This window comes from Dermacentor albipictus, chromosome 1 (genome assembly GCF_038994185.2).
Source record: "Dermacentor albipictus isolate Rhodes 1998 colony chromosome 1, USDA_Dalb.pri_finalv2, whole genome shotgun sequence".
NCBI classification, from domain to species: domain Eukaryota; kingdom Metazoa; phylum Arthropoda; class Arachnida; order Ixodida; family Ixodidae; genus Dermacentor; species Dermacentor albipictus.
Genome location: NC_091821.1, coordinates 419,459,855 through 419,483,308, shown reverse-complemented (window position 1 = coordinate 419,483,308; position 23,454 = coordinate 419,459,855). Strand labels below are relative to the sequence as shown.

The 23,454-nt window shown below is 48.8% G+C and overlaps 1 protein-coding gene across 3 annotated transcripts in view; it reads right to left on the bottom strand.

Moving 5' to 3' along the window:
- Window positions 1–23,454, bottom strand: part of IA-2 (tyrosine phosphatase IA-2) — a 663,183-nt gene that overhangs the window by 459,614 nt on the left and 180,115 nt on the right. For all 3 annotated transcript variants that reach the window (XM_070532244.1, XM_065429889.1, XM_070532245.1), the window contains exon 7: window positions 13,292–13,682. In XM_070532244.1, the coding sequence (XP_070388345.1) occupies window positions 13,292–13,682 (391 nt within the window). The remainder of the gene's footprint in view (window positions 1–13,291; window positions 13,683–23,454) is intronic.

Here is a 23,454-nt window from a genome sequence, read left to right as displayed (position 1 = left end):
ACTCCCCCAGGATAGTGTCCATGTGTAGACACAAAACTCCCCCTACATGGGCAGATGCCGAAGATAGTGCAATACTGGGCCGACCAGCGGCGGTGGGCAAGCATTCGTTATGAGCTCCCCATACGCGGGCCGATTCCGAAGATAGTCCAATACCAGGCCGACCCGCGGCGAAGGAGAAGCAGGCGCTAAGCATTCCCCATACGCGGGCCGATCCCGAAGATAGAGCAAAAAACGGAAGACACTTTGTCGAGATTAAAGTGTGAAACGGTGGAAGCCTGACACCATTGCAATGGCGATTTGTTGCGTCGGAAGCACCACGGAGCCACACAAGTCGTAGACTGTTATGTGAATGTTTGTTCGTTTATCAAATGCTTGCAACGTCGTTCTGGACGAAGTGTATGTTAAAGTAGTTTGTGGCCGCCTGGAACTGTTGCAGCGCCGCTTGTGGATCAGGAGAAGACGCGTATTCCTGGACGGTGTCGGGGAGTAGTTGGCCATCCTCATCATCCACTTCACTCGATTGACTTGTGCTTGCTCGCCTTGCAGTGGCAATATCGCGGTCATGGCGCTTCCGAACTTCATTTGCCTTGGTACCCGGAGATGCAGCGGGTCGCTTCAAACGCACTGCCTTTCTTGCGATGGCCGGTCGCGTCCCTGGACTCTGTGGTGTAGGACGCGCCTCGCCGCCCTAATGCATGCGACGTATACGCTCTGCCTCTCTTCAGCGCCGCTTGCGTTCAGCGGCTGCCACACATCGCGTGTTGGGAGACACTGGTTTGGCGAGACGAGGCATCCTTCCCACACGATACCGCAAAGTAAACTGCCGCCACCACCGCCGCCACACCACAGCCAAGCAGACGGCCGCAACGCGCGCCTCGCGACAGTGACGTCACGCCACACAGCACCCAATCGGGAGGCCACCTTAAGCGCCTGACGACAGTGACGTCAGGGCGCACCGTCGAACACACGGCCGCCACGCGTGCCGCTGTGATGAGTTATCCCACGTGGCGCCGAACCACCCCGACACCCGCACTTGACGACAGTGACGCACGCAAGCCAATCAGGAGGCGCACACCTGTGCCTAGCGACAGTGACGCCACGACACAAAGGAGTCCAATCAGGAGGCCGGAAAGCTGTGACAGCTTCTGCTAACGGCAGATGACCTTGACAATGAGCCAATGAAGGCTTCCGCCTTAATACCTGGCCGACCCGCGGCGGTGGGGGAGCAGGCGTTAAGCACTCCCAATACGCGGGCCGATCCCGAAGATAGTGCAATACCGGGCCGACCCACGGCGGAGGGGAAGCAAGCGTTAAGCACTCCCCAAACGTGGACCCATTCCGAAGATAATGGAATACCGGGCCGACCCAGGGCGGGGATGAAGCAGACGTTAAGCACCATCCCTACGTGGGCCGATCTCGAAGATAGTGCAATACCGGGTGGACCCGCGGAAGTTCGCCATTAAGGGGCCCACTAGGGGGTACTAGAATAAGGTTGAGTGGGACGAGCGGCCGGGGCGGCGCATGCTTTGCAGTGAGGCGCGACGACGACGAAAAATACTGTGGCTGCGCTGCGATCGAAGTGGATTGGGCCGCATCAAGGTCGCGCCGTTGGAAGCTGTAATGTAACGTAATTATAGGGTTTTACGCGCTCAAACCACTTTCTGATTATGAGGAACGCCGTAGTGGGGGACTCCGGAAATTTCGACCACCTGGGGTTCTTTAACGTGCACCTAAATCTAAGTACACGGATGTTTTCGCATTTCGTCCCCATCGAAATGCGGCCGCCTTGGCTGGGATTCGATCCCGCTACCTCGTGCTCAGCATCCTAACACCATAGCCACTGAGCAACCACGGCGGGTGCCGTTGAAAGCTGCTGGCAATACTTCTCGGAAGGGTCGTTCGTACTACTTCGCGCTCTGGTATATGTGTTCAGACCGCTGAAGCTGTGTTTATAATTGTATATTACATGTATTTATACTTAGGAATAGATACCGTTCTTTCTCTTCTGTATTTCTTTAATGCCGTCCGTCGATTGCGCGTACGTTTGGGCCGCAGTGTGAGCTTTCATTCTGCTATGTTACTGTATGGCTCCCTTTGGTGAAGAAAAAAAATGGCTTGTTCTTCAAACAGTATGTTTCTCGTGAGTGCATTTCTTCGCATATCGTTTTCCAACAATAGCTCTTGCGAAACGCAGACGGAAACAGATAGGCAAACTTTCTAGTTGCCGCTTCAAACAAAACACATCTGTGCCATACGGTGCCCTTTACTCAGATTTGCATTAAGTATACTTATCGAGAAAGGGAAAAAAAAAGAACTACAGCGTAAGATTCCTTTCATGATTTCGTCTTACTCGCGCAACAGAATGCGGAGTAATCGATATTGGTTCTTTTACTGCCGTTGGACCTCGGGCGCGGAAAACAGTTTTAGGTAGCCATTATATATGGTAATCTTTGTAAGCCGTGTGAAATTTTTGTCCAGACCATGCTTAAGAAGAAAAAGAAAAAAAGTGGCATTGCGCATTGGCATTGCGATGCTGAACTCGAGCTCACGAGTTCAAACCAAGTGGGACGAAATGCGATGGGACGAAATGCGATGGGACGAATGCGATGGGACGATGGGAATGCGATGGGACGAAATTGAAAAACAATCGTGGACTTCTGTTTAGGAGCACGTCAGACGTAAAACGCCAGAATTTGTTTAATCTTTTTTTTAAACATGGAAGGTAGCTGCGTCCTTCGACTTTTTTTCTAGGGGTGTAAACGAAATAAACTATTTGCGATTCTGATTTCTGAGAAAAACATCATACGCTTATCTTACATTTCATACGTAAATGTATTGGCGTTCCCAACTGTACGTCCGCTCAACTAAGCAGCTTCTGTATTATAAACGGCTGCTTTCATTTATCTGGCGCACTATCACAAGGCAATAATGAAGCAACTAAAGGAACGGCATGCCTGACATACACGTAGAGGTGTTTGTAGACCTGCTGTGTTAGTTGAAGAAGACAAGCGTGGTACCAAATTGTGCACCCAGTTTTAATGGGTTGCAGACATGATGAAACTGTCAAAAAATGTTTTCCTTGCCTGAATCAAGTTAGTAGATTTGCAGGCTGCCCCGAAACGGGGCGTTCATATTGAATGACAGCTAGGAACTTGTTCAGCAGAACATATTAGCACCCCTGCATTAATTCTCTCGGGAACCTGTGCGCCTCTGCAGAACAGCCACGACTCTCCATGCAGCACAATCATTTGAAAATAAGAGCCCTCACTTTTAAACTTGACTACAGCGCGTACATAGGCAAAATGACCGAAAGAAAGACGACGACAAGCGCCGACTTTCAACTGAGTTTTTTTTTTTTTTTCAAATAACAAGGGATTGTCTATGTACGCGATGTAGTCAACTTTGCAATGGAATAACAACTAGCCTCCGATGCTTCTAAAGTGCTGTTATGCGTTACGTTCAAAAGTAGACGACTATTCAATAATTGTTAATAGAGAATTCTGGAGTCGAACGCAATCGGAATAGCAAATACCATCCAGGCTATATCTCTACTTCATTTCACCTGCTGGCACGTTGATGGAAATCGCCACACAAGCCACGGAGATTACATTGGTAAAGAGTTCCCTGTCTCAGATTCAGTCTGAGTACATAGGCAATGTCTTTTGCCTAACACTTTTGTTTATATTAACGTCCAATAATTGCCTTGATTCCTTTTCTCGGAAAATTCATTGGTTCATCTGGGGTAAGGGAAACACGTTTATTCGGGTCGGGAGTTTTCACTTTCTTAATCAGTGCATTTAGAATATTTGATAATTTTTCTCTTAGATTTATGTCGTGGATATATATGTCTATGTACCCTTAGATATACCTAGAAGTGCATTGGTCATCTGCATCTATTCTTGCCAGACAGTTAATAGGCCTGCTTTACTTCCCTATAATATTCTTTTCTTTGATCTTTGCCCCTGATCAATATTCCACCACCGGTTGAAGAACTAATTCGTCGAAGATCACCAGAGGCAAGTTCACGTTCACAGCACCCTTCCGACGTAGTTCATCAGGGTCCATGGAAGCCTTCTCTAAAACCAGGTTCATGAGTTCTGCCGAGTTGAGTTCGCGAGGTAGTTCCACCGCTGGTTCATCTTCAGCTTGGTATCGCGAAAAGATGATCTTGTCCGCGGAGGTCTCCTCAAGGAAAAATCTCACCCACATGTTGGAGTTCGCTGTCGGCTGCGCCAAAATAATGTAGCGTTCCTACTTAAAGGACACACTAAACGTAAAGCATTGCTGTGGAACTGGCGTCCATCTTGTCTACATTTTATTCTCACTTCCTTCTTCTCTTCTCCTGAACCCAGACTCCTGCGCTTCTTCATCTTCTATTCCAAGGCTCATACCGGCACAGAGAGCTTGGGTTGGCGCGCTCCCAGAGGTCGGGTGCATAACATCGACAGCGACCCTGTTCCCCTACTTTCGGACGCTGAAGAGGCTCCGACGACAAAAAAAACTGATAAACAAGGGTGATCAGTCCGACCCGATGACCACAACTGAGACTGTTTATTTAACTTGCTCTAGCCTACTTCACATCCCTGTGAAAGTGGGAAACAGACACATGATGGCTTTGGTTGACAGCGGTGCTTCTGTGTCTATAATAAATGCCAAGCTGGTAGATGCAAGTCACCTGCATAGTGGAAGAGTACTACGGGTGCAAGGCTACGATGGAAAAGTGACAATGCATAATCAGTGGGCCTCAGTAAACATAGAGTTCCAAGGTCATGAAATAGCGAGTGAAGTACTGGTGATTGAGGGGGTGACGTATGACTTTCTGCTATCCAGACCAGATATAAAGAAACTAAAAATCAACGTATACTGGGACGATGCGGTTTTAGTGGAAGGACTATCAAGGCAAGAGACACAGCCGGATAGAAAGGATAACCTGCGAGTTGTCAATTGCGCGGAGGATATTGCAACGACCTATCCTGAACTAGTATGCATAGGAAGCTATCCACCGGCGATGACGTCACACAAGGTGCCTTTCGAACGCACCGACAAGACCGTCATCCGAAAATCACCTTACAACATGTCAAGAGAGCGCAAGATATGGTTGAAGAAGGAATTGCAGGAGTTGCTAGACGCCAATATAATCCGGCCTTCGGTGTCACCCTTCGCCTCTCCCATAACTATTGCGCCGAAAGAAGATGGAACTTTCAGACTGTGCACAGATTACAGGGTTCTCAACCGACAGACAGAACTTATACCATTTCCCATGCCGAAGATAGACACGATTATAGATGAGACAGGTGGTTGCCGATGTTTTTCACGTATTGACTTGTGCAAAGGTTTCTGGCAGATCCCGCTAACCGAAGAAACAAAAATGTACACTGCTTTTATCACGCCCTTCGACCTGTACGAGTATAACCGGCTTCCTTTCGGCTGGAAAAACTCACCAGCATGGTTCCAGAAGATTATGAACGAAGTCCTGAAGCCTTTCCTAGGTGTCTTTTGTAACGTGTACATAGACGATATTATCGTCTTCTCCAAAACAGAGACGGAGCATCAGGCACACCTGTCCCAGGTATTAAATGCCTTGAGCTTGGCACACCTCAAGGTTAATTTTAAGAAAAGTGCGTTCTTTCAAAGAAAAGTGGTGTTTCTTGGAAGAGTCTTTGATGGGACTACCAAAAGCACGAAACAAGAGTCCGTCGAGAGGATATCCCAACTGGTAAAACCATATGACGTACACTCATTGCGTGTATTTTTGGGACTAGCAGGACATTTCAGGCCCTTCATAAAAGACTTTGCCATCAAAACAAGATGCCTCACGCGCCTAACACAGAAAGAAGTTCCATTTGAGTGGAATGAGGAATGTGAGAGAGTCTACCGTGATCTGGTGCACAGAATATCTGCTGACCCTATTCTACGCATACCAGATTTCACTTTACCCTTTGAACTGAATACCGACGCCTCACACTATGGGACAGGTGCAGTCTTGTACCAGAAATGTCCAGAAGCATCCGGCCGAGAAAAGCGACACGTAGTAGGTTACTACAGCTACACCCTCAAGCCACCTGAAGTCAACTACACCACTACTGAAAAGGAAGCTCTTGCAGTCCTCAAAGCAATTCAGTACTTCCGTACGTACCTAGAAGGTGCGAAGTTTACTTTGTTCACCGATCACCAAGCCCTCACTCATCTCTTGAATATGACCCAACCTAAGGGACGTATCGCCAGATGGGTGAACTATTTGCAGCAGTTCGATTTCACCATCTCCCACAGACTTGGACCCCTTTTGACTGATGCAGATGCATTGTCTAGACTGATGATACAGGCCAACAACGAACAATCGGCAGAAATCAATGAAATTAAATTGTGGGAAGGCACTGAACAATTGATTTTTAGGGAAGGTCGCTATCAAGTCCCGCCAACGCTGGTTTCCAGGGTGCTTTATTTGTACCACGATAGCCCAGAATCTGGAGGACACGACGGATTTTGGCGCACCTACAACAAGCTAGTCAAGAGATTTACGTGGCCTCACATGAAAGACGACGTCAATCGATAGGTTCGTTCATGCCACATTTGTCAAATCAACAAAGTGAAATATAAGCAGCCTACGGACGCCATGATAATACCTTGCCACTCAAACGTGCCTTTTGAAGTTATACACCTGGATTTCGCCGAGCTAAATAAGAAACGAGAAGGAGTCCGAAAAACGCAAGCTTTTCTTCTGGCCATAGATGAATGCACCAGGATGGTCGCGGCACGGGCAGGAAAAGAAGATGCGAATAGTGTCATCGCCCTTCTCGAACGGGATATGTTTAGGACAACCAAGACAATTGTATGTGACAACGGTCCAGCGTTCAAGAGCGAAAAGCTAGCAAGATGGGCTCGAGACCATAATATATCAATCCAGTTCTGTGCGCCATACCATCCCGCAGCGAATGGGCTTGCAGAGCGTGCTATACGAGATGTTAAACAATACATCAGGATGTACGATGGTTTCCCTGGTGGTTGGAAATGCTCTTTAGAAGCAGCTGTAAGACATCACAATCGCTCCTACACCAGCGGCTTGGGATGCAGCCCGCAATTCGCTTCTTCAGGAGAAACCCCTATTCTTCAGGCGGACCGTGAACTTGGGCTGTTAGAAAATCTCCAGATCGTCGAGGAAAGGAAACAGAAATCGCAGGAGGAGAGGTACCGTAAACGAATGAAAAAAAATTTTGACAAGAGACATTGCTCAGATATTCCAGACATTCAAGTCACCGACCTCATTCTAGTTAGGAAAGGAGTAAGAGAATCCAATGCCAAATTTTATGGTCCTTACTCTGTGACAAAGACGGCCACTCAGAAAGGAATATTGAAGACTGTGTGGTACATTGGCGAACGTGGCTCAGTTGAATGTGCTTCGATTGGAAACGTTTTCAAGTATTACCCCAGGAGGGGTTAGCAAAAGAAACCTGGAAGGGTGAAGCGGTATGAGCCTTGGAATAGAAGATGAAGAAGCGCAGGAGTCTGGGTTCAGGAGAAGAGAAGAAGGAAGTGAGAATAAAATGTAGACAAGATGGACGCCAGTTCCACAGCAATGCTTTACGTTTACTGTGTCCTTTAAGTAGGAACGCTACATCTATTCTTGCCAGACAGTTAATAGGCCTGCTTTACTTCCCTATAATATTCTTTTCTTTGATCTTTGCCCCTGATCAATATTCCACCAATAACGCGCGCGGAGCGCGCGTAAGATGACCCGATATCAATAAATTTTTCTTACGTAGCTTCGTGTTACAGATAGGCGGCTTCTGTGGCAAAAGTTACGTGTTACTTTTAGAAAACAACTTTAGAAATAGCATTTCACCAGGTTAAAAATACTATTGTTACAGGCCGACAAGAGCCGTGGGCGCACCAAGGCAAGTGAAAACACTAATAATTTTACTACACAGACTTTTTGCCTGAAAAACTGGGCGCCCGCCAGCGCCCGCGCAACGAACGCGCGCTCGCTAGCAGACGATGCACTTGACAAAAACAGCAAAATTGAAGCCGTCATGCTCTATAACCATACCTCAAATATGTATACACAGCAAAAAGGTGTCAATATATATTTGCATTTGAAATAAAGCACCATTGTAAGAGTGCACGTGCGCAATCGGTCTCGGTGTTCACAGCGAAATTGCGTGTCTCCGCCCCAATCCAGTTAGGGTGCCTTGATGCGCACGCCGCCCTCCGCTGTTCAGTGGAGGGTAGGGACAACCGCGTCGTCCGCCACGGAGTCCGCCATATTTGTGCCCCCTCCTTTCCTCACGCTTCGGGAGCGCGCACTGGGGCCGAACGCGCTTCCTTGAAATTAAGGGCCAGACAATGAAATCTTCCTTACATCAGTAAGGAAGCCTTCATTGCAGTGAGGCTACCTTACGTCACTCAGAAAGCTTCCTTACTGAGGCGCCCTCGGCGAAGGCTTCTTTGGTACCTCCTCAGCATAAGGAGCCAAACAATGAAATCTTCCTTACCTCACTAAGGAAGCCTTCATTGCGGTGAGGCTACCTTATGTCACTCTGAAAGGTTCCTTACTGAGGGACCCTCGGTGAAGGCTTCCTTGGTGCTTCCTCAGCATAAGGTAGCTCCAAAGCTACCTTCATGCGTCCTTACGCCGCTCATGGCCCTGAACGAGCGCTTCACCTCGCAGCTTAACCACGTGGCATTCGCTTGCGCATGCGCACTGTCGCCCATCTGCGGAGAAGCGCGAGCACGGTACGTCTTGCCAGGCATGTTCGTTTCAGTCACGCGTGCGGCATGAAAGCATTGCTAGGCGTTGCAAGACGCCGGCGTGCCAGCGTTGCTGGAGCACATCAAGTTTCGCACTGTAATGCGCTACATTTTTTAACTTTAGTAAACAAAACTAGAAGAAAGCGTCCACGCTTCTCTATATTAGCTATTCAATTTAAAGATTGTGCGACGATACAACATTTTTAATTGAATAATGGTGTTCGCGGAAAGATTTGAAGAGATAATCTCGAACCCAGGCATGCGGCAACCGCTCCTTAGGTGAGGAGGGGTGAAGGGAGCTTTCAGAGTACGCTTGCTTCCTCCATCGGTCCTTCGCTGTAAGGAGGCCTCACGTAAGGTTAGGAAGCGCTCGAAGGAAAGGAACGTTTTATTGTTTGGGCCAAGCTACCTTCATGCGTCCATACGCCGCTCCTGACCCTGAACGAGCGCTTCGCCTCACTGTTTAACCACGTGACGTTTGCTCGCGCATGCGCGCTGTCGCCCACCTTCGGAGAAGCGCGAGCACGGTACGTTTTGCCAGGCACGTTCGTTTCAGTCACACGTGAGGCATGGAAGCGTTGCTAGGCGTTGCACGACGCCGGCGTGCCAGCGTTGCTGGAGCACATCAAGTTTTGCACTGTAATGCGCTACTTCTTTAGGTTTAGTAAACAAAACTAGAAAAAAGCGTCCACGCTTCTCTATATTAGCTCATCAACTTAAAGATTGTGCGACGGTACAACCTTTTTTATTGAATAGTGGTGTTCTGGTGTTCGCCTAAAGCTTTTAAGAGATAAATCTCAAACCCAGGCATGGCGGCAACCACTCCTTCCGTGAGGACGGGTGAAGGGAGCTTTCAGAGTATGCTTGCTTCCTCCATCGGTCCTTCGCTGTAAGGAAGCCTCACGTAAGGTTAGGAAGCGCTCGAAGGAAAGGAACGTTTTATTGTTTGGGCCAAGCTACCTTCATGCGTCCATACGTCGCTCCTGACCCTGAACGAGCGCTTCGCCTCACTGTTTAACCACGTGACGTTTGCTCGCGCATGCGCGCTGTCGCCCACCTTCGGAGAAGCGCGAGCACGGTACGTTTTGCCAGGCACGTTCGTTTCAGTCACACGTGAGGCATGGAAGCGTTGCTAGGCGTTGCACGACGCCGGCGTGCCAGCGTTGCTGGAGCACATCAAGTTTTGCACTGTAATGCGCTACTTCTTTAGGTTTAGTAAACAAAACTAGAAAAAAGCGTCCACGCTTCTCTATATTAGCTCATCAACTTAAAGACTGTGCGACGATACAACCTTTTTTATTGAATAGTGGTGTTCTGGTGTTCGCCTAAAGCTTTTAAGAGATAAATCTCGAACCCAGGCATGGCGGCAACCACTCCTTCCGTGAGGACGGGTGAAGGGAGCTTTCAGAGTATGCTTGCTTCCTCCATCGGTCCTTCGCTGTAAGGAGGCCTCACGTAAGGTTAGGAAGCTCTCGAAGGAAAGGAACGTTTCATTTTTTGAGCCTAAGCTGTTTTGTTCACGGAGCGACACGTATCATTATGAATAGAAGGCGGATGACTCAAATGATAAAATGTCATACTTTTGGCGAAGTCAAGAACCTCAATGGCTGCCTATTAGAAGGCAGTCAATCTTCGGAAGCACACACACAAACGATCCTAAAGTGCGGTATTTGTAATGTATCGCGCGCATCGAGGCACCCTAAATCCGGTTTGCTCGCAGCGCCCGCGCACAATTTGTCCACACACGGCGCCTCAGCGAGAAAGCGCCGTTCGGTCCATTGAACAATTGTCTAGTGCTCTCTAGGGCCCACATACACAGCTTCGCTGGTCGTCCTTCTTCACAGAGTGGAAGGGCACTCAGTTCTCACTCACTTTTCTGCCCTGCCTTTCGCATGTTACCACTTGCTTCGTTTAAAGTATTTCTCACCGGTGCTCGCTTTCAGCTGCTGATAGTAGCGCCAGCAAGCTGCAGCAGCTCGCGGCGTGAACGCACTCTCCAGACGCCACATTTTTCTATGCTGAAGCATCGGCTTAGTAGCTGAGAGGTAAAACTTCTGATTGCGTCTCTGTTGGGCAGAAGTCCAAATGTACGTGAAGCACTGCGCATTTTATTTTGCTAAACATTTCTCGTTGAGAGCTGTCACATTTCTGCGACGATCATCGGCGGACAACGGAACCAGCGGCGGACATAAAAATGACCCATGACAGCTATCGCTGTAAGAATAACCGTTCCGTAATCATTACTGCTCCCTTTAAAGCGAAGGTATGAGCGAACTCTTGCATACTGATGCGTATCTGCGTGACGAGCTCGTTGACAGCAGCGCCTCATTCATTAACTCGTTGCGTGTGCAGCGCAATTACTACAGTTACCTGGTTTCGCAATCCTGTTCGAAGCGTCGCAGCTCGGGATTTCCCGCGTCAGGAGCAGCCGTGATGCCGTCAGACGCCTATTTCCGCTGCTAAGCTATGTCAGGCTGCGTCCAACATTAGCGAGGCAAGAAGCAGGCGGTGTGACGCAAGCGCTGAAGTCCGGGCTTTCGTTGATGGAAAACGGTGCCCGACAGCAGTCATAGTCTTGCTTTGGTGATTAGCGCATTGAGCTTAGGTTCCGGAAATAAGGGCTCGTCTTTAGCGCAAAAGCGTATTGGCGTTGCGGTCACTTCCTGTACGCGCGTGAACAGCAAGTACTGATTGGCTCCTTAACATATTATGACAAAAGGCTGTATTTTGAGGACGTTCTGCCGAGGCCATATAGCGGAACTCCTCATCGTCCTGCTGAGAAGGTTGAATGTGTCTTGCTTAAGTTCTTCTAGTTATATTAGTTCTAGTTCTAGCTATTTGCGCGCTTCAGTGTACGAAACGACGTTTCGTTAACAAATTAACTGGGACGCCAATGCATTTCTCCGCAAAGCTCGGGAATTTATACCTCGAAACTGGTGTCACCTTGAAAATTCGTCCCAAATGGATCCGCCTTGCGAACTCCACGGCTATAATTTGTAAATTGCAACATGGGCCATAATGTAATTAGTTAGAAGCCTAATTAGTAATTTATTATTATTAAGCCGATTTTGCATCTCAATTTTTTGTTCAAGTATTGTCCGCCACTTCGGCCAGACCAGCTCATGAATTAGAATTGTGGTAAACTGCCACAGGGAACTTTTAAAGATTTTGGAAAGTGTTCGCTGAAGCACCCTAATATATATATATATATATATATATATATATATATATATATATATATATATATATATATATATATATATATATATATATACATATATATTAGGGTGCTTCAGCGACGCTTCAGCCACGCATAACGGTAAATACCCATGGAATACATGATAAATGTCCTTACTTAAGCTGTGAGTCAGCTCTAGGCCTGTGTGTCTCGCCTACGTCTGCGACGTTTCTCGCTGCAACGCAGTTTGCAACCTTGCCAAGTCGCCTTATTATCCATCCTGTTGCAAGTGTTGAAGATTGGGCGAGTGGGTGCAGCATGCTTGCTGACAGAGAGCGCAGGAATTCACACAGAGGGTGCTAACTTGCAACTTAACGAGTTCCGGGCCCATGGAATAAATGCGGGAAGATCAAGCAAAGGAAATGATGAAACGCAGGTGGCCCGTCGCCGCCTGCACCATGCCCGTTCGCACACCCGCACGACACAGAATAACTTTTCTTATGCTTGCGTAAGCATTTCTATGCTTACCCAGCGAGAAAAGCCATTCGTCCGTCTATCCTCTCCTCCCATAAGACGATCGCTTTCGAGATAGGGCCCGCAGCAGCGAGCGAAATAACCTTCGTGCAGCCCCTCGCTTCAACGCGAATTAAGCGGCGAGACCACCGCACTCGCAAAGTTATCCGTACCGCGCATGCTGCATCGACTCGCTCAATTTTCAACATATTCAGCCGCCGCCGACGAGGTACTGATAGCGGTTCATAATGATTCGACTCGGTTGGGGTTGGACAAGGCGCTAAACAACGATGACGGCTTATAATGATCTTAGAACGTCATCAGTACACCTGGCACCACCACATGTAGTAGTTAACCTGCGTCGCCTATTCACCTTTCGCCGCTGTCCGCAGCAGTTCGTGTCGCCACAGTGCTGTCGTTTATACTGGTCAGATCTAATTTCTTCACTTTCATAATAACACCGGGCTGTGTGGAGATGAGCAGGTAACACCACGCTTACGCATACTTAGACAACTCCCAGAAGAGTTTCTCTGTTACTTTCCTGTTCCCTTTAAGTGAGGAAATAAGATTTTTCCCGGTTCAAGAAAACAGAAGGCTATGCTCCCACACCTACTTCAATGTGATGGGCAATATGCTGTTCATCGTTTCTTTTGCTTGTCTTTCTGCATTTCTTCCATACTATGGGAAATAAACCATACAATTGCAAGTTAGCGCTCCGTTTGTGCAGGTGCGTCTTCTGTTATGTCGTGCAGATTATTTTGTTATCGGCGAGTACCGCGCAGAAAAATTATTTCGCTTCGACTGACTAACAATCTATCGTAACTTGCCACTTAAAAGGAGTTAAAAAGCACGCACCGAGCCTCAGTGCGTCCTCGTGGCTGTCGGTCCAACCATGCGGCTTGGACTCCCACGGAGCTGCTTGCCTGTCCAGCGCAGCGGACGAGGAAGACGTGTCGGCACCCGAGGCGGCGACGCCGGCCGAGCTACCGCCGCTATTCCGTGAGGAAGTTGCGGAGTCATCCGATGACGTCGCCTCGTCCAGCACACGACTCAGTTCGCTGCCCTCCGCGTCGGGCAACACCGAGGCGGCCGGTGGTGCGGTGGCCACTCGAGCCGGCTCCGCCGCGGTCTCCGCTGTGGCCTGCGCCTCGCCTGCTCGATCCAGCGGTACCCACTGGATGCCTTCTTCGGTAAAGACTGGCCGCTGGTCTAGGTCTGACGATAGCTCCGTCTCCACGACGGGAACCTGCGCGAGGCACGACGTTTCAACACTACAGAGTTCAACAGAGACACAGAGAGAGAAAAAGCAAGAAGAAACGCAGGGAGGTCAACCATACGGGCGTCCGGTACTTGCCCTACACTGGCCGTAAGGAATACGGCGGATAAGAAGAGGAAGAAGGGAAAAGCGCTAGCGCTGCGCGCACAAAACACGGCGCCCAGCAGGACTGTAAATGGTCACTGCGGCTAACGTGCTTTAGAAACTCCAGTAGCGCCCGAATAGCCTTCTGTTCCAGTGACTGACGTGGCCAGCAGGTCCAAGAATTTTCGTTTCATAAAATGTTGTGTAGTCGAGCCACCTTAGTGGCGGCCTCCATAGAGAGAGAGAGAGAGAGAGAACAAATGATAAAGGAAAGGTAGGGAGGTTAACCAGGACTGAGCCCGGTTGGCTACCGTACACTGGGGAAAGGGAAGAGGGGACCGAAAGAATTAAAGAAGAAGAGAAAGTCTACAAGGGATATCGTTCGGTCACTCAGTCCGGATCACAGACGCTGACTCAATCCAGTAGATTTGAAACATCACAGCAGCGCTTTTGTGGCCTTTTGTAGCTGGGATATGCGAGGCCATGGTCTCAAGATCTTGTTCAAGGTGAGCGGTGTTCTATCTAGCTGATTGAGAACTGTGCAGAGGTCGTGTCTTTCGTTTTCAAAAGATGGGCAGTAGCACAGTAGATGTTCTATAGTTTCCTCAACACCGCAGGCATTGCAGTCGGTGCTATCTGCCATTCCAATCAAAAACGCATATGCATTGGTGAATGCGACGCTCAAGCGTAAGCGGCACAGCATTGTAGATGCGCAGGACGTCGTAGGGACGGAAAACGCTATAGAAATGCAGCGAGGTTGATAAGAGAGAGTTTCTGGCTGGATATCCTGCACGGGAGACGGTTTAAGAGGATAGAAGTTGCAAAAAGCCCAATTGATTTCAATCGCTTGCGCAATTCAGCGGCAGCGGACAGCGCTCTCAAAGTCTGTTACGCAGGTCCGTGGACATTAAAAACTTCAGCAGCGCGAATATAGCCTTCTACGTGGACCTCCCTTGGTAGTACTGGCGAAGAACTTTCCGTTATGACAGTGGTCAGTTGTCCTATCTATCCATCACTGCTCACATCACTTGCCTCTCGAAACGGTAGCGCAGGCAGACGCAGAAATGGTATGTGTCATAGCTGAGGTTCAATGTTCCTTCATCGTGCGTGCACAGTTATATGGTTAATCCAGGGGCTAATATTGTTGTTCACTAGTCGAAAATTTCAATCTACCACTTTGTTAGTAAAAATAATAATTATGTATAATACAACCCCCAATATTACAACAATAAATATTTCTGATAAATAAAGCTGTGCCTCAAGTATTTATTCACTGGATTTATGAGGCATTATTCACTCATGAGGCATTCACGGCCGGAAAAGCCTACGCCAAAGGAAGAAGAAAAAATTGTGCAGAAGTCAAAGACGATCACTGTCAATGTAAACGAAAAGCCCGTACGAAAAGACGAAGAACGAGCGAGTGAGCGCATGTCAGAGCTATGGCATCGTATGATGACGTCATCTCTGCTATTGTTCACGTGATGATTGTGACGATGATGGTGGTGGTGAATATATGACGACGCCAATAATGATCATAATGAGTATTCATAAGAGCCTTCATTCAAATGCGTTCGCATTGCCATGGACATTCCTCCATAAGCTGTTTCTACCGAAAATACGGAAATTTGTCTTCTACTTAAGCTATTTTGAAGTTGGCGTGAGCTGAAAAGTTCTTATCACCAAACGCGGGTATGCTGACATGATCTCACAAAGTTAAACATCGAGTTATTTAATTTCAGTTACCTGGTGTGTGTGATCTTTATTAATACCCCAATATGCGCACGCATTCGCGTGTGGTTTGGTGCCGTGAGTGCTTGCGTGGCATCTTATTGTAGGAGTGGGAGGGTACGATAGGCCCACTAATCTGGAGGCCCACTAATTCACGCACAGCTGGTAAATTCACTGTTTATTTCTCATCTACACGGACCCTACAAAAAACGCGAAGCATTTCGGTAAGTTATTACGCCACGTCAGCGTACACTGTAGCCTTCCAAAACGCCTACAAGTTACCGCAAATTTATCGAAAAAGGTTCAGCGACATTTTCAGTGATATTGCAGCAATATTTAGCGAAATTAATCGGCTTTGTTGCCTCAGTAAAGCGACTTGTGCAAAAAAAAAAAAAAAATGGCAGCGCTGAGTAACTTCGATTGCCTGTAAAGTTGCTTATTCCCCTAACATAAGTTTGTGCGGAAATGCACGCTTTACAGGGGCAGAGCTGGGAGTGTTCAAATAAAGCTGCGCGCATTCTATGGAAGCCATCATAAAGAGGCTACACCGACAGAGAGATGGCCTAGCAGTGTTGAGGGTGCCTTTAGCGATGCCTAAAACAACGTGTCGCGTGTTGAGCTTGTTTTCTTTCAGAACCAACTCGAGCACTTTGAAATTGCGAGGAATCGACTAACCGTCAACGTGATTAGAATGTTTTACTACAGGGTCTCACAAAACCTGCACTAAAATACGAGAGACGACAGAGCACGAACGAATGTCCATTGTACATCTAAACTGGCATTCAGACAATGAATCAATAAATCATTAAAAAACGGCACAAACTTTAACGTTGTTTGAAACAAGCAGACACAAACAAGAGTTACATCAAAACTTTACGTCGTTCGCAAAAATACAACTAATAGTTTTTGTGGTTAAAGGCTTATTACAATAGGTCACTTCTATGTGGCGTTAGCACGCTACCGAAAATCGCATAGAAACATTATTAAGAAGTCCACGCATTTACGTTTTCTTGTCCAAACAAGACCAAAGAAAGGCTCGGTCGCCTTTGCTGCCGCTGCGTGCGGAAACTTACACTTCACGGATAGCCCTGAAACTTGCGCGCCTCAGCGCACGATGTTCGAGCAAGCCAGCGGCATGCGTACGACGATGAAGCGTAGGTGCACAGCTAACTACAGAAGAAGAAAGGAAGAAAAGAAGAAGAAAAAAAAAACAGCGCGAGACCGGAGAAACGTAACCTGGCATAGAAACCGTAAAAGTGGGAGAACGCCGCAGCGAACGAAATCGTAGCTTTAGTATTTTCTTTCTTTTTTTTTTCCTCTCGCACTGCTGAGTTGCGCGTCGCAGAGAACGGGCGCGCCCGCCAGGCAGCATTCCCCCGCCACCGTGGCTCTGCGAGAACGCACACAATGCAACGAAGTGCGAGCGCGTTCGCAGCACGGCGGATGCCACAGCGAGAAGAGAGGCGGCAGCGGCACAGGCCGCCGATTCCGCTTATTGTCTTTTTCCGCGACAGGTGACAACAGTGCGCCGAATCCCAAATACAGCGGCCCGAGAAACACGGGTGCGAGAGTAGAACGAGGAGGAGAGAGAGCGTTTGGCGTGTTTACGTGTATCGAGGGAACGTAGCTGGTTTCACCGGAGCCGACGAGCGGCGGAAGCCAGCACGCTGACAAGCGAGCCGACAAGCCGGAGTGAAAGCCAGCAGCTCCGTTCCTCCTCCTCCGCCTTCTCGGTCTAGCTGCTTTTCCGCGTCCCTACTCGCGCGGCGTTTCACACGCCGCCAGTTTGCAAACGACCCATGCATATACGCACGCGCATGTGCACTCGCCAACTATTTTGCGAGCCATGGCGTGCGATCGCGGATGCAGAAGCAGAAGGACCCAACGCAGGCGCGCCGGTGGCCAGAGCGCGAAGGTTTCCTCATCTCGGCTAGAGAAGAAACAACGACTCGTCTCACGTGTGGTATAAATGTACGGATGCCGCTGTGGGCTGCGGGAGCTTCCGTTCCTGCGAGGCATCGGTTGGTGGCGGAGACAAAAGTCGTCCCTCCACCCCACCCACCTTCCTCCTTTCCTGCCTCGCCCGCTGCCTCGCCGTGGCGCTGCGGGTTTCCATGGAGACGCGGCTAATGTGCGTCGTCCAGGTATGCATAAGCGGTCCTGTCGGCCCGGCGCGAGGCCCGCCGTTGCGTGCTGTCCGGCTCTCCCGCTGAACGCGCGTAGACAAACGCACACACGCGTCCACAACGAGAGGCAGGCCCATTGTTCGCGCTCGGCAGCCCGCGCACGCGTGGCAGATGCGGTCTGGAAGAAAACGGCCGAGCCCGATTGGGGGCGTCCCCTGCTCCCCGCTGTTGGCCCGAGCTGCAGAAACACCTAACTGTCCCGGAACTCCTCGAGGCACGTTCTTAGTCGGAATTAGCACCCCACCGGGTTTAATTTTACAGCGAAGCCGTGAGCCTCTAGTTGGTCTGGATTTTTCGTGGCGTGCTCACCCCAAAAATGTCACCTGGAAAAGTGGTTTGTGTTTGAGTTTCCGCGTACCAGAAATATGTTTTCTCGCATATTCGAATTAGTCTGATGCTATCACGACTGTAGGTTACGTGTAAGTCGTACCTTACGAATTTTCTTATACATTTTACTTCGAGAAATTAGGTTACTTCGATAACGGATTTGCGCTATGCGGAGGGCATACAAGAATGAGGATGCATGCCGCGCTAGCAGTATCGCCACCTAGCGGCTGCGGCCACTAAGGCACACGTCAAACGGCAGCTGGAAAAAGGCTTTGTCTTTCAGTTTCCGCGCACATTCCAATAACAATGCGAAGCTAGCATGTCTGAAGCATGTGTGAGTAGCACTTTACGCATTTCCTGACGCAATTTACTTTTCAACGTTGATTTCGTTCTATAAAGCACTCGCGTTCGGCGGATGGACTAGAAGAATGAGGATGCATTCTACACTTCCGCCCACGTGCGTGCGCGCGTGACGCATGCCGCTTGTGGTGGTGGTGCTTGTGTAACGTCGTGGTGGTGGTGCTTGTGTAAAGTCGTCTAACGTCAGCTGGGGTGGTGTTACTTGTCTAAAGCCCACACAAGCTTCGCTCTATATCCACATGCACAGGGTGGAATCAAGGTGGATATTTTTTTAATAAGTCTTCTTTTACTTCCTTGCGCTTCGTTGCCACGAGCTTATTCCCCGGCAGTTAGGACCTAACGAAGCAGTCACGCAACGCGTGATCGCGGATATGCGTATACGAGATGCTGCCATGCCGAGAGGGTGTGAAATACGAGTGCGCAAAGGCAAATGTGGCGTAAAGCGTAACGTGAGGTCACGCCTTAAATGCGCTCTCTTCCGCTACTTTAAGTTTAGCCATCCTTCTTAAAGCACCACCGTGTGCACATCTGCCACACTGGGCTGCATCACCGTGCACTGTCTTACACCTGGATTCACATTTCTGCCTAACAGTGAGAGCAGTAGTGGAAGTTTTCTTTTTAGAAGATAATTCAATAAGGACACGGCAGAATCACTAAGAAGGAGCAACTGCATCTTTAGGTGGCGATGAGGCTTAGCCGAAGACATGAATAGTCGTTACGCTCTTACTTTTGCGCACAACCATGGAATAACCTCATGTGGATGCACGATTATTCTTTAATATAAGAGGGGAGGGGGGAGGGAGCTGAAGAGAGCAATATTAAGGGAGAGCTTATATCCATCACTATACCTGCTTCAAGCGAACTTGTCCGACTTGAATATTATCAGCACTCAAGGAACGGGATGCTAGCACATGCTACAGTGCTACATCTGTAGCACTTAAATTCTCCAACCTAAGGTAAACGTTCATAGTTAATGGTAATTTCCAAGTTGTAATTCCTTCAATAACAAGCCAGATGCCAGAAACAATGCTTTTTCCTCTGAGAATGCCTTTTCTTTTATAGCTGTGTTACATCTTACGTTGTTTCTGACATCCACAGACAACGGAAACATAAATTGGCGCACAAACACTTGAAGTGGCTCCCGTCATTATCGCCACCTATGTCGCAGGTCTGTGACAACAAGAAGCGAACTCAGCCTGCCTTTAGCGCATGCGTCCCTTTTCTAATATACTTTGTTCCAACAGTGTCCGACTGTCCAGTGTTGAGCAGCGTACAGTACGTAGCTCTTCGTACTATACTCCCCCCCCCCCCCCCACCCTCGTTCAGGGTAGCAAACCGGGCTTTCTTTTTCTTGCCTGCCTTAACTGCCCTGCCTTACTCCTGTTTCTATATTTCCCTTTCCCAAGCCACTATATCACACTGTACGGTATCTGTGGATATGATGTTATGCAGCTGAGCACAATTTCAAATACAGGTCACTGCGCCGACGCTTGTAGTGTGAAGGGAGTATAATATCGCGTGTTCGCTAAGATCTTGGTAGACAATAACAAAAACATAGTGAAATTACAACCACAGTCACTCCGAATACGCATTCAAACCCCGAGTGCAGTAGCTCTGTAGTCATTGAACTCCATCGGTAGATCAGTCATGCATTAGCAGTGAATAGCAGCGTCATCCTAAATGCCAATTTTTCAAATAGAGCAATTACATCAGTTTTCTTGATCAATATCACAAAATCCTCGTCGAAAGATTTCATCACATACAAGCATTCGCGAAGGGCCCAGGGTACCGCTCTCATGGCCCCGAAACAAGCAAACAAACAGGGTGACAACTACGTCCAAGGTCGAGTGCCGCACGTAGATAGCCTTCGCATTCCATTCTTTACACCTTTACACAGCACGGCTTGACGAGGAGGGGAGAAGAAGTTTCGGATCTTCCTACGGCAGTGGCACGTAATCGCGGGTAGAGCTATGGCCAGGTGAGGCAATGCTCCCACGTGCCAAACGCCAAAGCACACGGCCCTCTCAAGCGCTTCCCTTATAAAAAGAGTTCCTCATCAAGTTCCGACGACCAGGCTAGGCCTAGCGCGCTTGAACTTCGGAACTAAGCTCGGTAAAGAAGCACGATCGCACCCCCTTCCTTCCACCCACCAACCGACGCGACCAACCGACAAACCATCCCGACAAAACGGCTCCACGGGAATCCGGCAAGCGCCAACCAGGGCGCCTAGTTTCTCATCGCGTTCGGGGAAAAAGAAAGAAAGGGAAGAGGAAAGAACAGAACGACGACGACGGGCCAGCGCTGCGAATGAATAGGATATAACCGACTGTCGTCGTATAGCACTGCCGGTTCCGAGGTACGCCGGGCGAGCACACGGCGGCGCGCGCCTTCCTTCCTCGCCTGCTCCGCGCGCATCGTCCCATTTCGCGGACATCCCCTTTAATGAGCACGGAATTGAACGCCCGCCGTGAAACTGTGCCCTCTGCGATTTCCTCCCGGCCCTTCTTTCATCTTTCCCTATGCATTCCCCTGTCCCGGTGCCCTTCCGTCCCCCTTCGAAACCCCACCTCAAGATTGCAGAGCGCTAGCGAGTTCCTTCGGACTCTCCTGTCTCTTATCCTCCACATCGAGTTTCCGCCTCTCCCTAGTCATTCCCCTCCGCCTCCCGCGCACGCCTTTCTCCGATTGCTGCTCGCAGCGGCTTTAATCACAATCTTTCGCTGTCGTGAAAATTCTCCTTTCGGAAGTTTTACGGACGAGTCAACGTGACAGACGAAACAAATGAGAAATGAAAAATAAAAAGAGGGAAGCGGGGAAGGGGGGGGGGGGGGGGGCGAGGGCCAAGCCAGTAATAACGGAGCGCGAGAAAGGAATGGCAAAGAAGGAATAACCGTAAATGGGAAGGTGTTCCCTGTCCCGCAGGCAAGGCCAGCTGCCTCCCTTTATTTTACGATTTTGGTGTCGTGCGAGAGAAAGAAATGAAAAAAGAAAAACGAGAAAGGAGAGGACTTGAAAACTTAAAGAGAAGAGTTAGGAATCAGCGATGGCAGCAATAAAAAAAAAGGAAAATTTAAGAAAGGTAAGACGAGAGAGGGACGATACATGACGGCGTATATCTTGGGCCTCGTTCCCGCTGAGCTGGTCACTCGATCCACGTGAGCATTACGGCTTATTTCAGCCGTTTAAGAACACCGACGAGAGGCCCGCGCGACAGCGTTTTAGTATTGTCCACGAAGGAGATGACCTTCTGCCGGTGATGTACTGACCAAATCGCAAGCTTAATAGTCCAGGGATTTTGCTCCGACACAAAGTGACGTCGGCGTAAAAGTGAGCGTTCTTTTAGTGCCCATGTTCCAGGCTCTTCTGACTGGCAAGCCACTGATTATCTTGTTCTTTGAGGGCATAATAAAATTAGACACTATCAGAAGCCATGAGTGTGTTAAAGGAACGGTTGAAGCAACTCATATTATGTTGCCTTAGAGCACGAGTAATCACATGGCCATCCCAATTCGTTGACCTGAACACCGTGGCTTGTCATCGGCCTACCGACGCACATAGTGTTGATCTCACTACCCGAGGGGTAGTTGGCAGTTGAGCCTTTTAATGCGATTAGCATTCTAAACCTACTTCATCGACTTTGTATTTCTGTATTTATCTAACCCTCCTTACGCCGCATTCTCTTCAACAACAACAACAAAAAACATATATAGAATTTCTGCGGCCTTGGGCGAACTCAAATACGTGTCACACGTGTTCCTCAAGCACAGTAGTCCGGCGCTATAGCACGGTACGACGAATGCCCGTGGGCAGCAAGGCATCAATCCACAGCCGTAGCCAGTACAGGCGTCCCACGAATGCAATCTCAGAGGTCATGCCAAAGGAGGAGGACTTGGCGCGGCCCCCGCTAGATGGCGCTGCGTGCTTAGGGGGAAGCGCCCACGGGGCGCCCGGCTGCAGTACGTATCTCACACATGACGCGTTTCGGCAATGGCGATATGGTGCGCCTTTACTTTGCTCAAACATTATTCACATTAACGTCGACAGTAATCATGAGATGTGTTCTGTCGGATTATTCTGATCACGGAACCATCGGCTAGTTGATTATTCAATTCTGTTACAGCCTTAAAAAGTTGCGTCTTGCTATGTTGGAAACTGAGTTTCCATTTCAAGTAAACGAGAGCATTGTTTCCAGTAACACTGCCGAAGACTAGGTTTTCATTTAAAGTGAACGAGCCTAGGCATGCCGTAACCAATGGACTGAATGACATGACTTCATTTGTACTACTACATTATTGTCCTCTCCTGCATCACTGGCTGGTAAAACGGGTGATTATTAAAAGGGGACCAAGGATGAAGGGATTAAACAGGATCATAGAATGGATTGTGGAACTCGGGTTAAATTAAGTTCGATGGGCGAAAGAGGGCCGCTACTGAAGAAGCGAATTACAGATTCACCATCGACCAGCCGGGTAACAGCGGGCGCGTATTAACTCGGACAGCATAACGTGCTGGTTCTAATATGTTAAGTCACAAAGCATGGGGCGCCAGCGTTGAAGCCGTGTTCGCACAGCCAGGAGAGACGAGCGAACGCTCCCTAACAAAACAAAAAAAAACATCGAGGTGGCGGCGAGGTAACACCTCGACGTCCCCACGTGGGAGACCTAAGGCACCGTCGGCGAAAGCTCTGCAGGACTATAAATAAAGTCGTTACCAACCAAACTGTTTCCATAGGGTCAGTCAAGCCAAAAGCGGTCGCCGTTCTGATGTCAAGTGACGAGTCCCTGAGGAAGAGGGCCATCATCACCCAGTGTAAGGGTCGCGCTTATTTGCGAGGGCCACGTATGACGCCTGCGCCCGCGGGCCTCCGATAATGGAAGTGCTCTGCCAGATGAAGCAACCAGCTGCATTTTCCGAAGTAGCGTGGGTCATTTTGAATGTTCACCAGCTACAAAATCCAACTGAGACTGATTCTTTTTTTTTACGTTTTGGAAGCTTCGAATCAACGTCATTTTTCAGCATTTAAGCGCTGTACGAACGCATGAAAATAAAATAAAGTT